Raw genomic sequence first — 25,072 nt, 5'->3', positions numbered from 1 at the left:
CTTTTCCATTCAGTAACTTTTCCTTTCATTGGTGCCCTGTCATCTTTTCCTTTCAATCAGAGCTTAGCAATAAATGAACAGACCAAAGCAACACCAAAATCCATTAGGTAAAACATCAAATCTTTTAGATCTTTATTCAGCTAATTGAGATTATGATGAAATTGCCTGGACTCCAAAGGACATCGGTATGTCTACTCTTCTAGCTCTGCATGCACAGCTTCTTTTAGGTCAACTCTGCACCCTTTCTCAAATCTGACCCTTAGAAATCTCTTGTGTATGGTATTCTATTTAATTTTATTGAGAGTGGGTTGGTGAGACTGGAGTGATCATTCAGTTGTTAGAAGCTCTGTTAGAACCAGTTTCAGTCCCAGCACTCACATGGCAATGGTCTGTATCTAAAGTTCCTTAGGAACATAAATCTAAATAGTTGAGTATAAGCTGTAACTGGCATTGACTTGGGTGATTACATAAATGAGAGGTTTTCTGTAAGTCCTGACATACAGATTAAAAATTTATCATGATATACATTTTGTTATACAAAATGTTAGTGACATAAAATTATATTTCTGTCCTACAAGGAAATGTGAGAAAGTTGTTTGAGTTGCTGTCCTCTGACAGTGACTGATAAATGTGATATAAGGAATAAAAGGTATAATCTAGCTAAGAGTTTCAGGGAAATACTCCACTATGGTAGGAAAGATTTGGGGACAGTATTGGGAACCTAGCTTGATAATTGGGCTGATGTTAGGAATCAGAGATCAAATAGAAACTTAAAACAGATTTAAACCTTGAGTACTTGACAGCAATCCATTCCTCAAAGGAGGCTCCATTTCTTAAAGGTTGCACAACTACATGACAGCATTGCCAACTTGGGCTCCAGTGTTCAAATCCATGAACTCTGGTTATTATTTCACATTTAAACCAGAAACATTAATTATAGAGCCAAATGTAAATGATGATGTGCTGATGGCCATGCAGGAAGAACAGTAAATGGCATTGGAACTCCTGGAATGTGAAGGGTGAGCCTCAGAGATGCATGGCCCTGAGGACCATAAGTCCTGAATACTTCATGCTGTTGTGGAGTTTTGCTCTGCTTGTTGCCCTCACATCTCTCTTAGTCTAAGAATAGTATGAAAACTCTACGGGGGCTTCTAGCTCCTCACTGGGTGGTAATAACAGTGCTTGATCTCTTTCCAGATTAATGATTCAATCACCACTCTAGGAAAGAACTATAGTTGTAGATTTTCAGCAATGACTAGCACCCTTGGAGAGCATTTGGAAAAATTATGTTATTAATGAAGCCAGGTGAAGATAGTTTTGCTCTTGGCTCTGATGTAGAAAATCTAAGGGAACAGTTTGAAGTTCAGAAAGGAAATACTCCTAATAGTTTAGCAAAGAATGTTTTTAAGGTAAGGGAACAAGAACAATGGCAGCACTGGCTGACATGACTCTCGCTAAGGTTGGATTGGTGATGATTGAGTTCTTTTACTAATTTTTGCCCTCAGCCCACATCCACTCACCAATTATTTATGTATATGAGCATATGGATATGTACATATGTGCTTATGTGATTTGTATATTGCGTATACATTTGTATGTGTGAAATATTTGGAGCCTGCTTATTGGAACTTTTTTCATTCATTCAACGTGTGTGTGTGTGTGTGTGTGTGTGTGTGTGTGTGTGTGTGTGTGTGAATTTTTTCTCTTTCCTTTTCTTTCTTGATGGCCCTAAAGTTAAAAGAGTTCAGAGTTTTTCACTGGCCACTGGAAGGGTTGGCCCCAGTGAATCAAGCTTTGTTCCCTTGGAGGAAAATGTGCTGAGTAATTTCTCTAATTACTGGCCGGCAGAGGCAGCAGCCTCCATCAGTTATTGTCTGGACTGACCCCTGTCAGCTGCTCTCAGCACTGATCCCAGTCAACAGTGCCACACCATTCTGCCTCCCTAGATTTACCCCCTGGATACCTAAGCATATTAATGACATCTTTGTTAGGTTTTACAATCATGACATAGTAAAGCAGATTAGATTAAAACAAATTCTGTCTTCTTGTATAATAACAGTCTCTTGGGTGTTTTTCCCTTACAGTAAAAGAATAAAGAAAAATTTAAATAAAAGCATTTAAAATTTAGAACTGAAAGCTTGGTGTAGGAGTGTTATGTAAACGTGGGGAAATGCCTGCTGCAGACTTCACAAAGTCGTTAGTCTATCAGTGAGTAAGCACTAAGGCTGAATGACAATGGGGTGTATAAGATTCCTTCCTGTTAGCATTTTGTCTAAGCTCTTCACCACAGTTACTTAGCAACAGCCAGGTATGCTCTCCCCCACAGTTACCTGGCAACAGCCAAGTGTGCCTGACTCATTATAAAAGGAGCTGCTTGCCCCCTCCCCCTCCGCTTGCTCTTGCCTTCTTGCTCTTGTTCTGTCTCTGAGCCCTTTTTTTTCTCTCTTCCCATTCCCCTCCCCCCCTCTTTCCACATGTGCATGGCTAACTTCTCTTCTCTCTCTCTCTCTCTTCCTCCCTCCCTCCCTCCTCCCCCCCCTCTGCTTTTCTCTGCCTCTCAGCTCCCCTCCCCATGCCCTGAATAAACTCTATTCTATACTATACCATTGTGTGGCTGGTCCTTCACAGGGAAGGAATGCCTCAGCATGTACCTGCAGAGGCATCCCCTTCCCCATACCTTCCCCATACACCTTCACCAAGACATATCCTCTCTCTATCTTTTAAAAAACACAACACTTCCTGTTATATAGAACTCGAGAACAGATTACTTATAATTGTCATCACAGAGTTAGTGCCTTCCCTACCACCCCCCACCTCCCCACCCCCACCCCCATTTGCCTGCCCATTTGTAAATGGACCCTAACACTAACTCTATCCCTAATCCTATCCTAAGCAGCCAGAGTAGTTACCTCCAGGCTTTGAGGGCAGGTGTAAAATAATCAAGCAACCAAAGAGTGGAAAATCAGGTCTGAATGCACAGGCAGGAAGTAGCTTTAACATCAAGGATGAATCGCTCTAACAGATATCAGATTTCTGGAAGAGAAATCTGTGCTGTTGATATGTCTGGTGAGATCTTATATTTTATCAACTCAACAGGGAAAAGAGGTAGGGCATCATTCAGTAGTTACAGGTCGATGAGGCTTAAAGTGTGTGGTATATTTAAAAGGCAACAGAGTTCATTTTAAAAGGCATTTTGAAGCATATTTTCACAGTTATTTCCTAAGATACTGTAACTTTCATAGAAGAGTCAGAGGCAAGTCTAGAAACCATGGGAGGCTCTCAGGATGAAGAGACTATGAAAGTTAGGTATAGTGAGTAGTCAAGGTAACTTATGGGATTCTCACAAGATAAGTCACCTCACCTTTGATTTCTGTAACCCTCAGTGAGCTAGTTATTATGTAAAAGAGTCTACACTGCAGAAGAAGATTTCCAGCTCAAAGGCCCAGAAAATATCTTCAGCAAAATCATAGAAGAGAATTTATCTAATCTAAAGAAAGAGGTGCCTATAAAGTTGCAAGAAGCTTACAGAACACTGAATAGATCACTGAATAGAAAAAATTCTCTCATTACATAATAATCAAAACACTAAATATACAGAACGAAGAAAGAATTTTCCAAGCAACAAGGGAAAAATGTCAATATACAAAGAACACCTAACAGAATTGCATCTGATTTCTCATCTGAGACTCTAAAAGCTAGAAGGGCTTCACATTAGATAACACAGACCCTAAAAGACCACAGATATCAGTCCAGACTATTATACTTAGCAGAACTTTCCATCACCATAGATGAAGATACGAAGTCTTTCCACTAATCTAGCACTGCAGAGGATAGTAGAACAAAATCTCCAGATTTTGAACAAAATTACACACAAGAAAACACAAGAAATTCTACACAAGAAACTCAAAACCAGAGAACACACACACACACACACACACACACACAGAGAGAGAGAGAGAGAGAGAGAAAGAGAGAGAGAGAGAGAGAGAGAGAGAACCACCACCAATATCAAAATAAAAAGTAACTAACAGTCATTGGTAATTAAACTATCTACATCAGTGGTTTCAATTCTACAATAAAAAGTAAGAGGCTAACAGAATGGATGCATAAACAGGATCCATCATTCTGGTGCATACAAGAAACACACCTCAGCAATATTACCTTAGAGTAAATGGCTAGAAAAGGTTTTTCAAACAAACAGACCCAAGAAACAAGCTGGAGTAGTCATTCTAATATCTAATAAAATAAACTTTCAACCAAAAATAACCAAAACAGATATGGAAGAATATGTCATGGTCATCAAAGGAAAAAAATCCATCAAGATTGTGTCTCAATTTGGAACATCTATGCCCAAAATGAAAGGCACCCACATTCCTAAAAGAAACATCAAACTTAAAACATACATTAAACACCACACATTTATAATGGGAGACTTCAGCTCCCAATTCTCACCACTTAGCAAGTCATCAAGTCAAGAACCAAACAAAGAAATAATGAAAGTTAACAGGGGTTATAAAACAAATGAATATAAGAGACATCTACAGAACTTTTCACCCAAACACAAAAGATTATACCTTTTTCTCAGCACCTCATGGAGCTTTATCTAAAATTAACCATATATTTGGTTACAAAACAAGCCTAAACATATGGAGAAACATGAAATAACCCCTTGCATGCTATCAGACCACCATGGTGTGATAAAACTGAACTTCAACACCAACAAAAATAACAGAAAACTGTACACAAAGTTGTTCATGGAAACTGAACAATTCTCTACACAATGATCACTGGGTCAGAGAAGAAATAAAGAAAGAGATTAAAGACTTTCTAGAATTTAATGACAATGAAGGCATAACATATCCAAACATATGGAACACAATGAAAGCATGCTAAGAAGAAAGGTCATAGCCCTAAGTGCCTTCATAAATTGCATGTTTTCATACTAATGATGTAGAAGTACATCAAAAAGCTCTAGAAAAAAAAAGAAATATACAAACACATGCAAAAGGAGTAGACAGCAAAAAACAATCAAACTCAAGGCTGAAATCAATCAATTAGAAACAAAGAGAACAAGAAAAGAATCAATGAAACCAAGAACTGGTTCTTTGAGAAAAATCAACAAGATAGACAAACCCATAGCCAAACTAATTAAAAGGCACAGAGACAGTATCCCAAAGTAAAAAAATCAGAAGTTAAGAAGGAGACATAACTTGAACACTGAGGAAATTCAAAGAATCACTCGGTCTTACTTCAAAAGCCTGTACTCCAAAACATTGGAAAATCTGAAGGAAATAGATGATTCTCTGGACTGACACCACTTCCCAAAGTTAAATCAAGAACTGATAAACGTATCTAAATAGTACTATAACATCTAAGTTAATAGAAGCAGTCATTAAAAATCTTCACCCCCCCCCCAAAGAAGCTCAAGGCCAGATGGTTTAGTACGGAATTGACCAGACTACATGCTGATACTCCTCAAACTATTCCACAAAAAAGAAACAGAGGGAGCATTGCCAAACTCATCCTATGAGGAAACAGTTATCCAGATACCTAAGCCAAAGACTCCACAAAGAAAGATACTTTCAGACCAATCTTCCTTATGAACTTTGATGCAAAAATGTTCAATAAAATATAACCTGAATTGAAGAACACATCAAAGATATTATCCACCATGATCAAGTAGGCTTCATCCTAGGGAATCAGGGGTAGTTCAAGATAGGAAAATCCATTGATGTAACACACCATATACCCAAATTAAAGAAAAAAAAAAAAACCCATATGATCTTCTCCTTAGAAGCTGAAAAAGCCTTTGACAAAATCTAACACCCTTTCTTGTTAAAAGTCTTGAAGAGAGCTTTCAGGAGCCACCTACAGGAAGCAAAAGCTCGCAGGTAACTTTTCTGGTCATGGACCACTGTTTTTATGTGATCTGCAATGGGTAAATTTTGAATTGCAAGGCCTTCAGAAATCTCATCTCAGGATAGAATCTCATTGTTGATATACATGTCCTGTCATTGAATTAGTCTAATAATTCCTCTGCATTACTCAACCCTATTTGGTGGATTCTTTGCAGATCAATGAAGATACATTCTCTTGCAGTAAAGCTATGTAGACAAATTGAGGATTTCTTAATTCCTAATAATGATTCTATAGAATTCCTAAATTTATACTAGTAATTTTGACTCCTCCATAGAAAAGGCTGCAGTTAGGGCTCTGTAAAACTTGAAATGTTATAGATAATTGCATTAAGATAGAAAGTATATTTGAGGGCTGGAGAGATGGCTCAGTGGTTAAGAGCACTGATTGCTTTTCCAGAGGTCCTGAGTTCAATTCCCAGCAACCACATGGTGATGAGATCTAATGTTCTCTTCTGATGTGTATAAAGACAGCTACAGTATATATGTATATGTATGGGTATATGTAATAAATATGTAATAAATAAATCTTTTTTAAAAAGAAAGAAAGTAGGTTTGAAAGAGATTTATAATCAGAGAAAACATTCATTCTGGACTGGATGTGAAACCATTATCTGATAACAGGTATTTTAAACTTGGACTAGACATTGTAGATGCAAGGACGGGACATAAAATATTGTCTGTTTAACTATAGAAATATTCAGGACTGATGAGACACAAGGCAGGTGATTTGCTTCTTGATAAAACCATGCTAACTTTTTACATAAAAATTGTTGTTTTTAACTTTTAATGAACCTGGGAACTGGTAACCAAAAATGAATGCTTAGATAACTAGTCTTAATGGAAATACATATAAACATTTCTGCTGTAACTTCTTACCCAATTTATGATTTGAATTTATGTTTGGGCTTGTAAACTTTTGGAAAAAGGTACTTAGAATACTATGTGATCAATCTTGAGAAAGTACAAGAACAAAGAATGATAACAATAAGAGAATAGAGAGGGCAGGAAAGCTCTTTCTTACCATGAGAGAATTTTTTTTTGTTTGTTCAGTTTGGTTTTCTTGTCTTGATTTGTTTTTGATGTGTTTATAAAAAGATAGAGGGGGATAGGTTCTATGGAGGTGTGTTAAGGTATGGGGGAAGGGGGTACCTCAACCAGCCCATGCTGAGGCATCCCTTCCCTCTGAGGAACCAGTCACACAATGATATAGTATAAAATCTAGTTTATTCAGAGTATGGGGGTGGGGAGTTAAAAGAGTAGTAGTAGTAGTAGTAGTAGTAGTAGTAGTAGTAGTAGTAGTAGTAGTAGGAGAGAGAGAGAGAGAGAGAGAGAGAGAGAGAGAGAGAGAGAGAGAGAGAGAGAGGAGGGGAAGGGAAGAGAGGGGAAAGGGGAGGGAAAGGAGAGGAGGAGAAAGGTGAGGAGAGGAGAGGAGAAGAGAGGAGAGGAGAAGAGAAGAGAAGAGAAGAGAAGAGAAGAGAATAGAAGAAGTAGAGGCCGGCCATGAGCATATGGAAAGAGATGGGGGGGAGAATGGGAGGACAGAGTAGGGAAAGGAATACAAAAGCATGAGAGCAAGAGAGAGGGGGTTGGAAGCAGTCCATTAGTGAGTCAGGCATATTTGGCTGTAGTTGCTAGGTAACCATGTGGCAGAGCTTAGAGAAAATGCTAATAATTTTCTTAGCAGCAGTTTTCTTCTTACTGACAAGGACATGGATTTTTCTTGCTCACTAAAAAAGTAGAAGGCTTTTCTTTCTCTGAGTAATAAAAGTTGGAGTTTATTTTAAATCTATAATGAGTGAGTTCTTTCTGCAATGGTGCTTGTTCAATGAAACCTGCTTATGGGAGCTTTTGCTCCATTCATCAAATGTGTGTGTATGTGTGTGTGTGTGTGTGTGTGTGTGTGTGTGTGTGTGTGTGTGTATGTGTGTTGTATAGTATATGTATATGCATGTATGTATGCATAAATACTTGTTGAATGGATAAGGCAGGTAATCAGGCCCAATATGAATGTGTGTATGAGTGTGTGTATGTGTCTGAATATTTCTTTGTGTAAAGATTTCTTTCTGTAAGGATGGACTTCTTTTTCTGTTTCATGATGAGTTGTTTCAGGCCTTCCTCTGGCCTTACCAGCTCCTGAGTAAAGCTCTCAGGCAGCTGAGTAAGAAATCTAACCATTCTTTACTTAATCCCTTGCTGCTGAACAGCATGTGTTAATTTGTCAGACTTCAGCACTTATTTAAGAACAGAATAGTAAGAAAGACTTAAGTTTTTACCACAAAACAACAACAAAAGTTAAGTCTTCAGCACCTAATAAAACACAGAAATTTATAAAATAAAATAAAGCACAGAGAGTTAAAGAGAAAACGAGCCAGTGTTTTTCAGCCATATAACACGCAAGGAAATGTTTAGTTTTTCAGAAGTTATGAGCTTCTTTTTCCCAGAGAGTTAAATGACCTTAGATCATCAATACTTTGGCCTGCATCCCACACTGTGTCCCACTTCCTACCCACCCTTTCTCCAGGTTGAGCAGGCTCCAAGCATAGATCAGGGGTAAGAGGCACACATCTAAACACAATAAAGGCAATATATAGCAAACCAATAGTTAACATCAAATTAAATGGAGAGACTCTTAGAGCAACTCCATGAAAATCAAGGACAAGGCAAGGCTATTCTCTCTCTTCTTATCTCTTCAATATAGTAGTTGAAGCTTAGCTAAAGCAATAAGACAACTAAAGGCGACCAAGGAAATACAAATTGGGAACAAAGAAGTCAAAATATCGCTATTTGTAGATGATATGATAGTATACATAAGTGACCTACCAGAATTCTACCAATGAACTCCTACAGCTGATAAACCTTAAGCAAAGTGGCTAGACTCTAAATTTCCAAAACAAACAAACAAAAAAACCCAAACAAACCCCCAAAACAGCAGCCCTCCTTTATATAAACAATAAATGGGCTGAGAAGGAAGTAAGGGAAACAACACTGCTCATACTAGCCACAAATAATATAAAATATCTTGATGTAGCTCTAGCCAAGTAAGTGAAAGTCCTGCATGAAGTGAACTTCAAGTCTCTGAAGAGAAACCTGAGAAAGGTATCAGAAAATGGAAATGTCTCCTAGGCTCATGCAGCAGGATTAACATAGTAAACATGGCCATTTTACCAAAAGCAATGTATAGATTCAATGCAATTCCCATCAAAATTCCAGAACAATCTTTACAGACCTTGAAAGAATAATTCTCAACTTCATATGGAAAAATAAAAAACTTAGAATAGCGAAAACAATCCTGTATAATAGAAAAATTTCTGGAGGAATCACCCTTACTCACTACAGGCTGTACTACTGCATTAGTGATGAAATGTTCATGGTATTAGTATAGGAACACACAGCTTGATCAATGGAAGCAAGTTGAAGACTCAAAAATAAATCCACACACAAATGGACGCTTGATTTTCAACAGAGAAGCCAAAACCATGGAATGAAAAAGGGAGAGCATATTTAACAAATGGTCCTGGTCTAGCTAGATGTCAGTGGCAGACGCCATTCAGGAAGAGCAGCAGTGGGCAAATGAGTTCCCAGGAGACAGCTCAGCTGTGATGGATGCATTCTGGTGAGGCACAGCCAAGAGACTTCATCCCAGAATTTATTCTTACTACTGATATGCTTTCTCATGTTTGTCATTGCCACACTTCTCATTTATTTGGCTTGGTGTGAATAGACACTGAGAGACATTTACTGCCTATATTATGGTGTGATTACTTTCTGGATGATAGCCCACCCGATTGTGCAAATTTTCTGCAGATCAACACGAATGTAAGCTTTTATGAATTAATGATGTTTAGATGAATTACTGACTTTATAGAATTTCTGATTTGATTGAAATAATTTTAGCAAGAAAGCTTAAGGAGGTGGTTTTAGTTGTTTTTCTAGAAAGATGTAATAAAGTTTGAATCAAGAATAGAATGTGTCCCCTTCTCATAGAATGGATATGTACTGCATAATAAGGAACACAATAAGATTTCATAAATTGCACTAAAAAAGAAATTGGCTTGGGACAGATTTATGATCAAAGAAAAGCTTTCATTCTGAGTCAGGCTCAAGGATGAAGTCACAAGTGTGCACTATAATAAAGCAAGATCATGTAAAACTTGCTTTGAACTTCTAGTGAGCTTATAGAATGAAACACTGATTTGAACTTACTATCAACATCCTTCTGTAACTCCCCTTTTATGTAATAGTTTATCTGTGAGGTGATTTTATAAAGAACTTTTATGTAAGAATGTATAAAAAGGCTGAGAGAAAAAAATAATGTGTGGCTGTTGTGTTCTCTTTTTCAGAGATGAAAGGGAGGGGAAATAAGGGAGAGGAGCTGTGATGGGGGGCCTGGGAGGAGGACGACGGCTAATGTTTGAATGTAAAGTGAATAACTAAATTAACACTTTAAAAAACTCTTAATAGAACAGAAAGTGGGGAATAGCCCTGAATTCAGTGGTACAGAAGACAACTTGTTGAACAGAACACCAATGGTTCAAGCACTATGATTAACAATTAATAAATAGGACCTCATAATACTGAAAATCTTCTCTAAGGCAAAGGATACTACAAATAGGACAAAACAACAACCTACAGATTGGGAAAAGATCTTTATCAATCCTACATCTAATAAATGGCTGATGTCCAAATTATGTAAAGGACTCAAGAAGTTAGACACCAACAACTCAAATAACCCAATTAAAAATGGGCTACCAAGTAAAACAGAGAATTTTCAACAGAGTAATCTCTAATAGCCAACAAACACTTAAATGTTCAACATCCTTAGTCATCAATGAAATGCAAATCAGAACAACTCTGAGATTCCATCTTATACCTATCAGAATAGCTAAGGTAAAAATCTCAAGGGACAGCACATGCTGGCAAGAATATGAAGCAAGGGGAACAAACCCCCATTGCTGGTAGGAGCGCAAACTTGTACAACCACTTTGGAAATCAATTTGGTGATTTCTTACAAAATTGGGAGTAGTCCTACCTCAAGATACAGCTGTACCACGCTTAGACATATTCCACAAAGATACTCCACTATTCCACAATAACACTTGCACAACTATGTTCATAGAAGCTTTATTTGAAATAGCCAGAAACTGTAAACATCCTAGATGTCCCTCTGTTCTATCTATGAAGAGTAGATGTGAAAAAATGGTTCATTTATACTATGGTGTGATACTCAGGTATTAAAAGCAAGGACATTATATCTAGGGTACTGAAAGCACATGCTAAGTCATAAGTTTAGCAATAACTGTTTAGAAAAAAAACAGAAATATTCTGTAATGTAATAGTGACTCAATTTTAAAAGCAAAGGATACACAGGATACATAGTCAAATTCATCAACATATTGGTTTCAGCTCCTAATCCACCCTTTGCAGTATTGATTATAGACTGTAGTGACCACCTCTCACTGATTTTGCAATGATTTGGATACAGTCTGTATTTCACATGTTTTCATGTGTTTGAAGCTTGGATTTGGTGAGGTGATGTTGGAAGAAGAGAGTGAGAGTCCATTAGAAAGGCACTGATGCTGTTCATACAGGGTCTCAGTAAGTTCATGTAAGACTTAGTAAATATAAATAAACAAGAATGGTAAATCTTGGGTTTCTGACTCCTTATCTCACTATGTTACTTTACAGTTTTCCTCATTCTCCTCTTATAAAATAATACCTCGAGGTCTTCATCAGAGCTGATTTGGTGCAAATCCATACCCTTAAAACTCAAAACTCTGAGCTAAATAGAGCTCTTAATGTCTTTCTACTGAATTTTGCTGACAGACTAGGTAGCCTCTAGTAAAATTTTCTGCAATTTGGTAATATATTTCTTAACAAAGCATATAGGTGTTATTTGGTAGTTTACGTGGGGAGACATGACACAAAGTCACCGAAGAAAAGGGATCTATTACATACTAAAGTAAAGATTGTGTCTATGTGCAATTTGATAAACCAACATTTTTTATTGTGATTACTAACAGGAATATGGGTGAGGAGTTACTTAAAAGAATTAGGAATGACTCAAAAGTAGCTGCATGACTCCTATAAGCTGTAACACAGGAGTTTTCTGTACAGCTTAGGAAAATCAGTCAGAAGATCTCTTTTCTTTGCAGCTGGGATAGTCAGGTTTCTCCCACCACAGTTGTTTGCATGTGGTTTTCATGAAGGAAATAGTCATAAAACAGAATGAAGGGACCCTCTATTTTAGTTTAAATAAGCATGATATTCTCTCAAAATAGGTGCATAGACAAATGGTACAAATAGAAAACATAGAAATAGATTTATATATTCATAGCCAATTGATTTTCATCAATGATACCAAGAACACAAAAAAGAAATGACATTCTTCTCAGGACATTTCATATTCATAGAATAGCACGAAGACATGAAGGATGTCCAGGGAACCTGTCTTGTGAATCTCACTCATACATAAGGCAGTTTCAGGCTTATAGATGTAACCTGCTAAAACTCTATATCTTTACTGACCACTTATTAGTTCCTCCCTCAACACAACTTCTATCAACTCAGGAGGAGAGTTTCTTTCTCATGGGTATTGCTTGACACATAAACATTAAATTCAGCTCAATGACAGAATGTAAAAATGCCAAGATGGTGAGTACTGAGTGTCAGGTATCAAGGTTCTAAAAGAGACTGGAATTATTATAATTGAATCTATTCCTTATAACTATCTCTGAAAATATATTTTCATAGATTATGTAGCCATCTAATTTTAACTATGTTTAACAAATTTAAAAATGTTTATAAAAAGAATATATAATGGTGAAACTGTCAAATAGCATATATTCTAATAGTCATAGAGTCCTTAGTGGTAAAAATACCAAGACTATCTTTAGGAAACAATCTGATTTCTGCTGTGTTAGTTTTTTGAGTTTACATGAGCAAATATTTGCATGTTGTGAGTACCCTTTATAATTAGAAAAGGGGGGTCTGAATTTCTTATACATTTTATTATTCTGAATAATAAGGAATGAAAACTTAAACTCATAAAGCCAGTTTTGTAAGACTATAGAAACCACACAGGAACATGTCACCCTGAAAGAGGAAGTCATGTATCCAGTGAGGTCAGAGCATTTATTGCTCCACCGACCATTAGGTTGGTTTTTTATTTCATCCACAAAATTGTGAACAAAATGATCAGAGACTGAGACATTTTCCCAGCCCCCATTTTTCTAACTCTCCTATTTCCTCTTCTTGAATGTCTATTTGGACACCCAAGATTGATGGGATTTGAATAGCTTCTAATGAAATGTTTTAATATTTTAAAATTAATAAATTAGATACCATCCTCATTTGATAATAAAACTTCTAATAAAATTAAATTGTGACTTATTCTAATTGTACAGAAAAAGAGTCTCAGTCTATGCTACAGCTTAGATGGATGTCCTGTGTTCTAAATCCTGTTGAGCACTTACAAACTTCTGCTTCTTCCCTGCCAGCTATCCCCAGGGACAGTCCCTGAGACCCCTGAGGAGATGCACATCATTGCTTCCACAGGTCCCAGAATTTCGGAGGATGACCCTCATCCTCTCCTCTCAAAGGATTCAGCCACACCCTCTAGAATGGTTCTTAATAAATGTCTCCATCCCAAGCAAATCAGACTCTCTAAACCACAAGGCTGGTCTCATACTTTCTGAAGAGACCAGACATGGGAACAAAGAGGAGAAGTGCCTTTCTGGGGTAAAGAAAAAAAGTATTTTTTGTTTTGCTTGTTTGTTTTGTTTTTCATTCTTTTATAACAGATCCCTGGAGGAAAAATCAGGAATTGAGTGGTCTGCCCTTTTTACACAAGGCTTTGTGTGTTCTGTTATCTACCCATGTCATGTGCCAATCTTCATAGCATTTACAATTGCTGACAGTTTACTTCCTCTTCCTTTCAGGGTCCTCGTCCCTGGGCTGCTATATACTGTGTACTAGTACTAAAGTACCTTCTGACTCTCCTAGCAGATTTTCTTGTTCTTTAGATGTTTGCATTACTTTAAGTTCTGTGTGACAGCCATCCGTGGCCTGTGACAGCCAGGTGTATCTCTATTGAGTTACTCTCTTAGTGTCCTGCCAGTGTTTCACACACAGTTTCCCTACTGCCTAGATTTTCCCTGTTGTTTCTAAATAAACTTGTCTTTAAAACCGAAGCCATCCTTCCTTGGCAAGTATCCTTTATTTCCATGAGTTGAAAACCAAGCTTGAATTTTCACCTCTCTCTATGATCTTCCAATGTCTTCATGATCTTCCAATGTCTCTCATCACATTTAGAGCCGTTAATACCTCTATTCAGGGCCTGTATATCTGAGACAATGCCTCAGTTATATTCTGAAAAAGTCTCTAGTCACATCTCTGTCTTCAGCCTGACTCTTCCACCACTGTGTCCAGAAGCCATCACCAATAAAAGGTTCAAAACTGGCACTCATATTGGATTCTTCACCCTATATGCTCCATGCAAAATCCATGTCTTCTGTCTTCGCCTTCTTTGGGTTCTCTACCTCTACCTACAGGCAATGGCTGCAATCTGCAATGCTATTCCTGTATTCTTTAGAATTTTCCCTATTCTCTTTAGTATTGAGGGGGAAGATATGCTCTGAAAGTAAAGTGTGCCATCCTACAGGTTAGGACCACAGATGGAATAAAAAGGAAGAAAAAGAAAACCAACCAAAACAGCTCTTCTTTTTATGCTTTCTGGCCATGATGCTTGATACTTTGCTGTACCATTCTCTTTCGACTATAGCAGACTAACATCTTTGAAATGGATTTCAATTCCATTGTTCTTTTAATTCTCACTTCTATAAGGCAAAGTACATAGTCAATAAGACAAATTAGCAACCTACATATTGGAAAAAGAGCTTCACTAACCCCACACCTGCTAGAAGGCTAATATCCAAAATATATAAAGAACTCAAGAAGCTAACCACCAAAACCCAAAACAACCCAATTAAAAAATGGGGTATATAACTAAACCAAGAATCCACAACAGAGGAATCTCCAATGGCTGAGAGGCACCTAAAGAAATGTTCAAAGTCCTAAGTGATCAGAGAAATGCAAATCAAATCCTGAGATTCTACCTTACACCAATCAGAATGGTTAAGTTCAAAACCTCAGGTGACAAGCACATGTTGACAAGGTTGTGGAGAAAGAGGAACACTCCTCCATTGCTGGTAGGATTGCAAACTGGTAAGATTGCCCTTCTCTGCTTGATCCAGCATGTGTGTGTCTCTGTATGTGTGCCTTTCTTTTCTTCTTTCTCTGTTTCCTTTTCTTTTCTCTCTGGCTCATGAAGAGTTAAGGAACTCCAAGCCCTTTGCCTGGCCAGCAAGAAGCCTGAGTCACAGAGAAAAGAACCAATGTAATAAGTTTCGTTTCTCCTGCTTCTATCAGGAGGCGTTAAATTGCCAGAAGCTGGTGGCTTTTGGCCACAGAACATTGAAAAGTTAAAATAAGAGTTAAATTGCCAAAAGTAAACAGCTTTTGGCCCTGGGATCACCAATACCACCCTTGCTACCTTTTACAGGGAACTGTGATGCTAGGCTGAACTCCAGCAGTCTAGCACTACCACGGATTGGGTATAACTTGTTAGTGGAATACAGACTACACACATGTTCATCAGATCCACTTACGCAACTAAGGAAGCTGAGGAGAAGGGATTTGTGGCCCTGGAGCAACTCATGAAGAAAGGCAATGGACATGACATGATGACACTTGTGCCGATTAAAATAAGGTGTCTGGAGACAGTTTGAGTCTCCTGTGGCCAAGCAAAAATCAAGGATATTTTATGAATATAAAATCAACCACAGAACTCAGCCAGAGCCTGTACATGTCTCCTCTTTTTGGAGAACCCTCTTTTGTGTGGCTATGGTTAGCTGAGAATATTATAACAGGGTTTTTAATCATGTTTCTGTGGATACTCTGGATTTAATGTTGTTATAGTGGAGTGGTGTCATTTATCTTGTCCACCAACTTGATTGGATTGAGAAATACCTAGAAGAACATAATAAAGCCCTACTCTAGGAAGTCTGTGAAGGTGTTTATTAGAGAGACTTAACTAAATGGAGAAGATCTGTCCTGAAAGTAGTTAGCACTATTGTATAGGTTAGAAGCCTAAATGGAATAAAAGGGGAAAAAGATAAACAACTAAAGTAGCCATTTTTCTATGCTTTCTGGCCACCATGGTGTTAGCTGTTGTTTTCTACTATTATCTGTCTGATGGACTGACTTCTGAAACTGTGAGCCGAAATAAATCTCTCTTCCATAAAGTTGTTTTGCTCAGGCATCTTGTCAGAGTGATAAAAACTATTACAAAAATAAATTGTTGTGTATATTGTAGAATGCTAAATGGCATCCTTGACTTCACCTGTGAGGTCCTATTAGTAATAAGTCTCTCAGTTCAGCCACCAAAATGTCTCTAGAAATTGCTGGGTATCCTCTAAGAGTATTACCATCCTCTCATTAAGAATAACTGCTCGAGGAGGATCAACAGTGGGTTAAATAAGGAAGAAATAAAATTAGGGAGCACAGAACAAAAAATAAATTCTACATATCTTGAGTATGCCTGAAGTTATGAAATTAGATACTAATATTGGATTCTAAAGTGTATGTCCTTTGCATGGTTGGAACTGGTAGATGTTGGAAACCTCACTCTTGAGGCTCATGTTCTCATTGAGCTACACCATAATACAGTTTACACAGAGTCATTTAGTGTCTTATGTGCTTCAAGATAAAAAAGAAATAGACATTCTCAGAAAACTTTTACAAGAGCAAGTATCTACAAGGATGTCTGTGAACTAGGTGACACTATGTTAAGGTCTTACCATGCAATATTTTATCTATCCTCTAATCAAAACTATGAGACAGATATTATTATGCTCAGTTATAGAGAAGAAAGCCAAGGCTTAAAAATAGTACACTTCCATAGTAACTCAATACCCTAATGACTAAATGTAAGTCAAACCATACTATTTATATGTACACCAGACTTGAAATATTCAATATAATAACTCTGGCCACATCAAAGTTAAATATAATTTATAATCCACATTAGCCACATTCTACATTCATGTAATATGCTACCATATTAGAAGATGCAGAAAAAGAGCATGATGTTAGGAAAATTCTATTAGGAAGCCTAGTCTAGACATTTTCTATCCAAAACATCTTTGTCAGCTGATATTAGCAGTCTTCAAATTACAAAACAAAACAAAACAAACAAGCAAGAAAACAAACAAACGAACAAACAAAAACCCAAAGGTGATAAGAACTCAGATTACTTCCTAAGCTCCCACTGCCTCAAGATGATATTCAGGCCAATGTGACTTTTTAAGTTCTTGCCTTCTGAGTCCAGAGTTTGGTCTTTACCATGAAGGAAAGACTAAGTTGCCCAGTCAACAGATGATTTAATTATATATTAAAAAACATTATAACTTCTTTATAGGATATTTTTGAATAATCTAAGATAATGGAAATACATGTAAGTAGAAAAATTCTGGAGTAAATATAGGCTATTCTGAAGCATTTCCACTATGTTATTATTTTTAAACATAGTTGCATTATGTTCAGCGATACTTAGTTTCACAAAGGGGTATTGTCTTGACTCAAAACAAAAAGAGCAACTTATATCTGCTCATGTATCCAGTATAGCAAAACATGTCCAGATGGTGGTACTATTGATAAGTTTATAGGTTCTTTAGGAAGTGAGGTCTGGCTGGCTTTAAGGCCCTAGGGATGATGCATTGAAAGTTATAACTTGCCCCTGCTTCTGGCCTCTGCTTTCTGGACTTGTGTAACATGAACAGTCTCTGGTGTATATACCAACATTCTCTGATACAATGCTATGACTTCCCCATAATAAACTAAAAATATGAGCCAAAGTAAACTTCTCCTTCCTTCAGTTGTTTTTAATATGGTCACAGTGACACAAAAGTAACTAATACATTGCCAAGCTTTGTTTCAACTGTATGTGTGCATACATTTAAACTAGGTGGCAGACCATCTAAGAGTTACTATCTTAATACCAACTTTTCAATCTTTTCAGAATTAACATTACCTGACCAGGTCATGATCTTCATGCCCTAACCCTCACACTCTGTTTGACAATGCTCAAACTCCAGCCATCATACCCAGTATTACAGACTTCAACCCAGTCTTCACTCCCAGTGTCTCAAACTTGGATATTTTGAGAACCACATAGGGAGTTTCTAAAAGCTAGAAACACAGGGACATGGAGGTGGATTAAACAGAATTGTTTAGTAGAATTGGAATAAGTGTAAAACTCCCCATGTCATTTCAAAGTGAAGCTAAGATTAAGCCAGAACCAAAGCATAGCCTTTATTAATTGTAAGTTCAGCTCCTGAATTTATCTAGGCATGATTGTAGGTAGTATCAGACCCTCTCCCCACCTGCTCACTCAGTGGCTTATCACTGACTGCACACTGAGGTTGGGAAACACTGTCATCACTGGCTAATTCTTGGGTTCTCTGAAACCCTCTTTGAGGGCATGGAGTAGACTCTGCTTTTCACCTATAGAGAGAGGTACCTGGATTGAGTGATCCACAGCAGCTTTTCCATTTTGAAGGTATATAGTTTTGTAAGAGTGTTTCATCCATGTGGAGTAATAATGGTAATGAAGATAAGAGCATAAAAAGAACCAAAGAAAACCACCTGCATCTCAATTATATTCAAGCATGGCAAACACTTGGGATATGCAGGGTTAGAGTAAAATGCACGGAGAGTTTGGGGCATTTCATGCATCTAAAATTTCTGTTTATAAATGATGTCCAGAACTTTTTCAAGGTCTGGGCCCCAGCAGTTTGGGGATTTACCTGAAACAATTATTTCATTCAAAGTGTCAATTGTATCCTCAAATGATGTTTTTACTGTCCTTCAGAAGCAATGAGAAAAATCTGTGTGTCATCTGTCCAGAACTGCTCTGAATATGTCTTTGTCCACACTAGAATTAAAGACTCAAACAGTAAACAATTCAGTGAAACCATACTCCTTGTTTTTTGATGTGGTCCATGCTGGTTGCCAAACATCCTTGTTATCTGCCAGTTGGCCACTAGAGAGCAGCATAGAATCAATATATCCTAGGCTATTTGCAGTTTTGATAGCCTTTTCTTTGACTCAAGCAGAAAAAAAGGATCATTTTTCTCTATGTATGCTTTAAAACTCATTTTTGAGCCAGGAAATGGCAGTGAACACCTTTAATCCCAGTAACTCCTAAGCATACATAGGCATATTTCTGAGTTTGAGGCCAGCCTGATCTACAGAGGAAGTTCGAGGGCAGCCTGGGGTATACAGAGAAACTCTCAAAACAAACAACCCCCCCATACTTAAAACAAAATAAGCTCTTGAGGCATTACTGAATTATAATAACACAGAAATTATAATTCATCTAAATACTAACAATATGAAGCCAGATGGAACATTAAACTATTTATAAAATTATGAAAGAAATATAGAGAGTCATATGATACCTCAAGAAGATTTTCTTTGTGAATTTATCTAACATATGGAAAGGTGAGAAGAAGTGTGTATAGCAGCTATAAAAAAGAAAGAAATGGACACTTTTTGTAATGGTTGGTATTGATTGATGGCTTTACTGTGTTTAGAATTACCTAGGACACATTTCTGGCTATATCTATGAGGATGTTTCCAGAAAGGATTAGCAGAGAAGGAAAGACTCACCCTGAATATGGACAACACCATTCCATGGACGGGGAACTTGGGCTGAATAAAATGGAGAAAAAGAGCTGACACCAGCATTCAGTTCTTTGCTTCCTGGATGCAGATGTGATGTGACCACCAGGCTCACACTCCTCACACACCACAATAAAGTGTATTCCTTCAAACTACCAACAACAGTAAACTCTCCTTCCTTAAGCTGACAAATAAAAATATTTGTTAGATATTTTGCCACAAGCAACAAGACAAGTTATTACCTTAATCTCCACAAAAGCTGGCGTTATCATAGCAGACAGAGGGCTCCCTTCCCCTGACTCTTTTTTCCCTTCTAAGCCCAGCTGTCTTCCTCTCTACTTTGACACTTTCTACCTTCAAATCTAAGAGATGAAAAGCAGCCCTTAGAATCTGGTAAGAAGTTACTGAGATACTCAGAGATACTCAGAGCCTGTTTTACTTCCTACATGTTTGTCTCCTCCATTAGGAGTATGAACAGCCGGAACATCTTTATACACCCTCTTTGGAAGCTGAGGCTGTAGCAGACTGAAAACCAGCATGTTCCAAATATTTTTTGGATTATCTATCCTCTCTTTGGACAAGAAACATGTACACAAAAATCCCAGTGTTAAAGAGTTGCCATTACTGAGATCATTAACACACTTTTGGAAGAAAGAAAAAAAGAGGGGGGGAGAGAGAGAGAGAGAGAGAGAGAGAGAGAGAGAGAGAGAGAGAGAGAGAGAGAGAAGGTTCACCTTCCCTATCATGTGACTTCCACTCAAATACCAGACCACAAAGTCGCATACTTTATTTTTAACCAGATTCTTGACTTTTGAAATAAATTTGTAAATATGTTAAATCTCTTTGATTGAGAGTAAGCCCAATTTAAAATTTACAATCTTTCAAGGCAACACTGCTCAGAAACTGCATGCTTAGGCATAACATCTTTAACAATAAATTATTATGAAAATTTTTTCAGGTGGAAACTTAACTGTTAAAATATTTTAAGGGAAATATAATCATTATCACTACCCATTTAATCTAAGAACCCTATATTTAAAAATTATTGTTTGGGTGTGTTCTCCAAATCAACTATTTACAAAATACTCTCATAATTTTATGAACTATTCACTAAATGTACACTTGATTGAAAGTATAAAATGCAGTTTTTTTACAAAGCACTTTTTATAAGACTCGTTATCTTCAAAGAAATTATAATTTTCTATATGTTAACAAATATAAAAATACAACTTTGTATGTTCATATATACTTGTAATCTTCGAATCTGAGATGTAAGCAGGAGGGTCATGAGCTTGATGCTAGTCTGGGCTACATAGTGGAGAAGAAGATGTGGATCCCAGGAAAGAAAAAAAAAATCAAATGTTCACTTCCTGCTGACAGTCACAGGACTCTGGTTTCACAAGCAGAGCTTGAGAAAAACCAGTGGCACCTTTTGTTAGGCAGATACTTTAATCTTCTGAGAGATTCTAACCCTTTTGTTTCTTCCCCTAGCCTTCACTGTGAAGATCTTAACTGCTCTAAACTTCAAAACAATATCAACTGCAAAAACAACAAAAAAATTCTAAACCTCTCTGAAATGGTGAAATTTAGCATTGTTTTTGTAGAGAAGCCATTTGGAAAGTGTGACTGGAGCCCTCACACCCAGCCTGGAGCACAGAGAGCAATGGTTCTATCTTCATGGCTCTGGAAGCACACGCAACTTGTTTCTAAAATGAATCTCCCAGATTTGATAATTGCTAAATAAATAGAGAAAACTGATGTTCTTCCCTTATCTCTCGGAGCCTCTCTGCTCAAGGTTATAAAGTTCTGGGTTCAAACTATGTAAACAGCTCTCATCGAGAATCAGAAGGGGTTCATATTATCCCTAGACCTCAGGCTCATGATTCATAATCCAGTTGTTTTACAACCCCCTTTGATCCTTCAGGAACAAAGCTAGTACGGTAGGATTTAGGTCTGAAGGTAGGATCAAAATACCAGTCTGAGAGAGCACTATATTCAGGCTGTAAAATGAGACTGTCTTTCTAGGCCAAACTCTTTCCTCTATTATTCTTCCTTTGTATTTGCTGTTTCCTCGATGGTTATTCCAACCTAATTAAGCCTAAGCATTCCTAGTTCACCTCTAACTCCAATTTACCCCAAGTTTTGCTGACTCTACATTTTATATGCAGAAGTGGGTCTTCTCTGTTGGCAATCAGGCACATCTATGGACAGCAAGAAGTGACTTCCTGTCAATCAGGCATATTTACAGCCAGCTCTCAGGAACCCAGTGGCAAGACACATCATCACTAGGCAATAGCGTCACCCCTGCGTTCGTCCCTTTTTACATGTGCCATGGCCCCTGCCTCATGTCTCTTTGCTCATGCTTTCTGACCCAGACAAAAGACACGTTCTCCTTGCCAAACCCCCATTCAGCTTTTAAAAAACCCAATCTATCTAAAATAAATATCAAAAAGATGCCTGTATGTTGGGCCCTTTATGATACTAATTTCTTTTTTAAAAGAACCATTTCTACCCTCACACTGCATAGAAAAACTAAGTGATACACAAAACTGAACCCAGGTCATAAACCAGTAGAAAGTTCCTTTTCTCCTGTGGACCGGGTATAGACTGAGCTTACACGATCAGGGTTGTCTTGCTGGAAAATTGAACAGCGTTTGCAAAAGCGTTTGACAATGTGTTTTCGGAAGAACACTGAGAGATAATTCCGGAACTTCTCCCCAACAAAGGCATAGATGACAGGGTTGAGGCAGCAGTGTGTCATCCCAAGAGTCTCTGTTGCCTGCATGGCCCAGTCTAGTCTATTAGAACTATTGCAATTATTCAGTCCAAAGAATTCCTGGAAGGTAGTTAGGAGGAGGACAATGTTGTAGGGAGTCCAGAAGATAAAGTAGACAATCATGATGGCAAAGATGAGCCTCACAGCCCTGTGCCTCTTCTTCTCATTCCTACAGTGAAACAAAGTGTTGAGGATTCCTGAGTAGCAGGTGACCATGACAAGCAGGGGCAGGATCAGGCCCATGATGACCATCTTTAATGTTTGGAAACTCTTCCAGAAATGATATTGAGTATGTGGAAAATGAGGACTGCATGTATAATGAACACTTTCTTTTTGAGACCGGATAAAGATTATTTCTGGGAGAGAGACAAACACAGCCACCACCCAAGTGACTGCGCTTGTTATCACCCCAAAGTTGACCGTTCTGACTTTCAAAGCAAACACAGCATAGACAATAGCCAAGTACCTATCAATCGTCAGGAGGATAATGAAGAAGATTCCACCAAAATAGCCAATGTGATAGAGCCCTGTGAATAATTTACACATTACATTCCCAAAGACCCACTCATTTGCAGCATAGTGAGCCCAGAATGGGAGTGTGAGCAGGAAGAGCAGGTCAGAGATGGCCAGGTTGAACAGGTAGATGTCAGTCATGCTCTTCAGCTTTTTGCAGCTTATCAAGATGAGGAAGACCAGCATGTTGCCCAGAAAACCAAAGATGAATACCAGAGAGTAGAGTGGGGGCAGGAACTGGGCTGCAATTTGTTTCACATTGATTTTTTGGCAGGGTTCTGACATACCATAATCAATGTCATAGATATCGGTTGGAACTGACCCTTGAAAATCCATTTTGCAAGAGCCTATGAATAAATAAAAGACAATAGTTAATAAAGTTCAAATCAGTTTCTGGCCTACCACAATTGTGAATTGTTTTATAACTTAGTAGGTCTTTGAGGCATAGATTTCTACATTTAATTTTCTCATCACCAGATGAGTCAAAATTCACCAAAGATGTATTTCGTCAAATAAAATCTTGTTTTCCATATCAATGTGGGTGAATTAACCTGTGAAACTGGGTCAGGTCCTAGGGATCTTTATTGAAGATGCTGTTTCTAGACATTTATCCACAAATACTAGGTTTTCACACAAGTGCCAGTACGAATGAGTAGTGAGTGAGTGCTAATTACTGTTCTAAGCACCTTATTTATACATTTGTTAAATGCTTGAGTTAACTGTTTGGGCCAGACAATATATTGTTCATGTTTCTCTAGGCAAGACAACCTCCCCACCAAGTACAGAGAGCATAAAGAAGTTAATACAAAAACCACACCACCAGGAAGTAACTGATTCTGAATTTGGGCAGTATTAAACCTTAATTGACATGTGTTGCTTGTCTTTCCTTGGTAACTAATAAACATTTTTTTTTTTTTTTTTTTTTTTTTGTAACATGGTTTGCCCTGAGCTTTCTAGAGCACTGGCTCTTTCTGGATGGTAGCCAATTGGGAAAGCATTGGGAGGGTGGTGGCGAAAACTTGGTTTTTCGAAGAATAAAACTTGCTTAGTATAAATAATATTCGCTTTCCTTGATTCTTCATTATTCTGGAGCCAAAACCAATGGTTTCAGAGGAATTAACACCTGTTGCTTAACAGCAGGGGATTAAGTAAAGGATTTATTACAAATGCTCCCTTCTCTGGTCAGGCAGCCAGAATCCCTTCACTGGCCAGGCTGCTTAACTCTTTTGAACCAGAGAGAAAAGGGAAAGGAAAGATGTCACTCACACAGAGACATATACACTGGATGAAGAGGAAAATGTCTGTATCACTACATTTGAATAGATGTATGAATGGGTAGATGGATGGATGGGTGAATGGCACAGCACACCCCTCCAAACCACCTCCTTCCACCTTTATTTCTTTTCTCTGGCCTTTTAATAGACAAAAGTTCTTAGAAAATTACCTCATAGATAAAATGTTACAAAAAAAGGAAAATTGCAAAATGTTGTTGAGATTAAGTTCATAGCCGTTTTTCCTTCTATATGCTCATTATAAGCTCATAGCAACATTTCACAAGGCCTATAGTGCACACCTGTAGCTTCATCTTTGGATCTGACTCCTTTTTCCTTGAACACAAATTTGTCCCAAGCCTATTTCTCTTTTTAATGTAGTGATGAGAGCTCATTGTATTTCTTATTATGCATCCTTTACCTACTTTTATGAGGAGTGGTCACATTCTATTCTTGATTTTAACTTTATTATGATTTCCTAGAAAACAACTAAAACCATCTCTTAAAACTTTCTTTGAATCAAATCAGGAACTCTATAAAGTCATTAATTCATCTAAACAGCATTAATTAATTCATGAAAGTTCTTCTTTACATTGATCTGTAAGAAATCTGACCAATTGGCTCAGCTGATACCCACAAATTGTTAGGCTATATGATAGTGACAGGAAAAGGCATATCACCTGCAAGAAGCAATCCTGAAGTGAACTCTTTGGGACATTGCCATTCAGAGATCACCCATCTTTGTCCATGCAAATAAAGTGGGCTGCCTCTATGAAGAACACCTGTTAGCCTCCTTTCCTAGAATGCTCCTGACAACACTGCTTCTCTGTAGTCAGGATGAAACAGGCTAATGT

At 37.6% G+C, this 25,072-nt stretch overlaps 1 protein-coding gene across 1 annotated transcript; it reads right to left on the bottom strand.

Moving 5' to 3' along the window:
• Nucleotides 1–22,218: 22,218 nt before the first annotated feature.
• On the bottom strand, nt 22,219–23,283 carry LOC308434215 (C-C chemokine receptor type 5; the record flags this gene model as incomplete). The annotated part of the gene is made up of 1 exon (XM_080934356.1): nt 22,219–23,283. The coding sequence occupies one exon, from the start codon at nt 23,281–23,283 to the stop codon at nt 22,219–22,221; it is 1,065 nt and encodes a 354-aa protein (XP_080790482.1).
• Between the last annotated feature and the right edge of the window lie 1,789 nt (nt 23,284–25,072).

The sequence above is a fragment of the Micromys minutus genome, assembly GCF_963924665.1.
Source record: "Micromys minutus genome assembly, chromosome: 21".
Taxonomy (NCBI): domain Eukaryota; kingdom Metazoa; phylum Chordata; class Mammalia; order Rodentia; family Muridae; genus Micromys; species Micromys minutus.
Note: the sequence above shows the minus strand (reverse complement) of the source record. Positions and strands in the feature narration are given on the sequence as shown.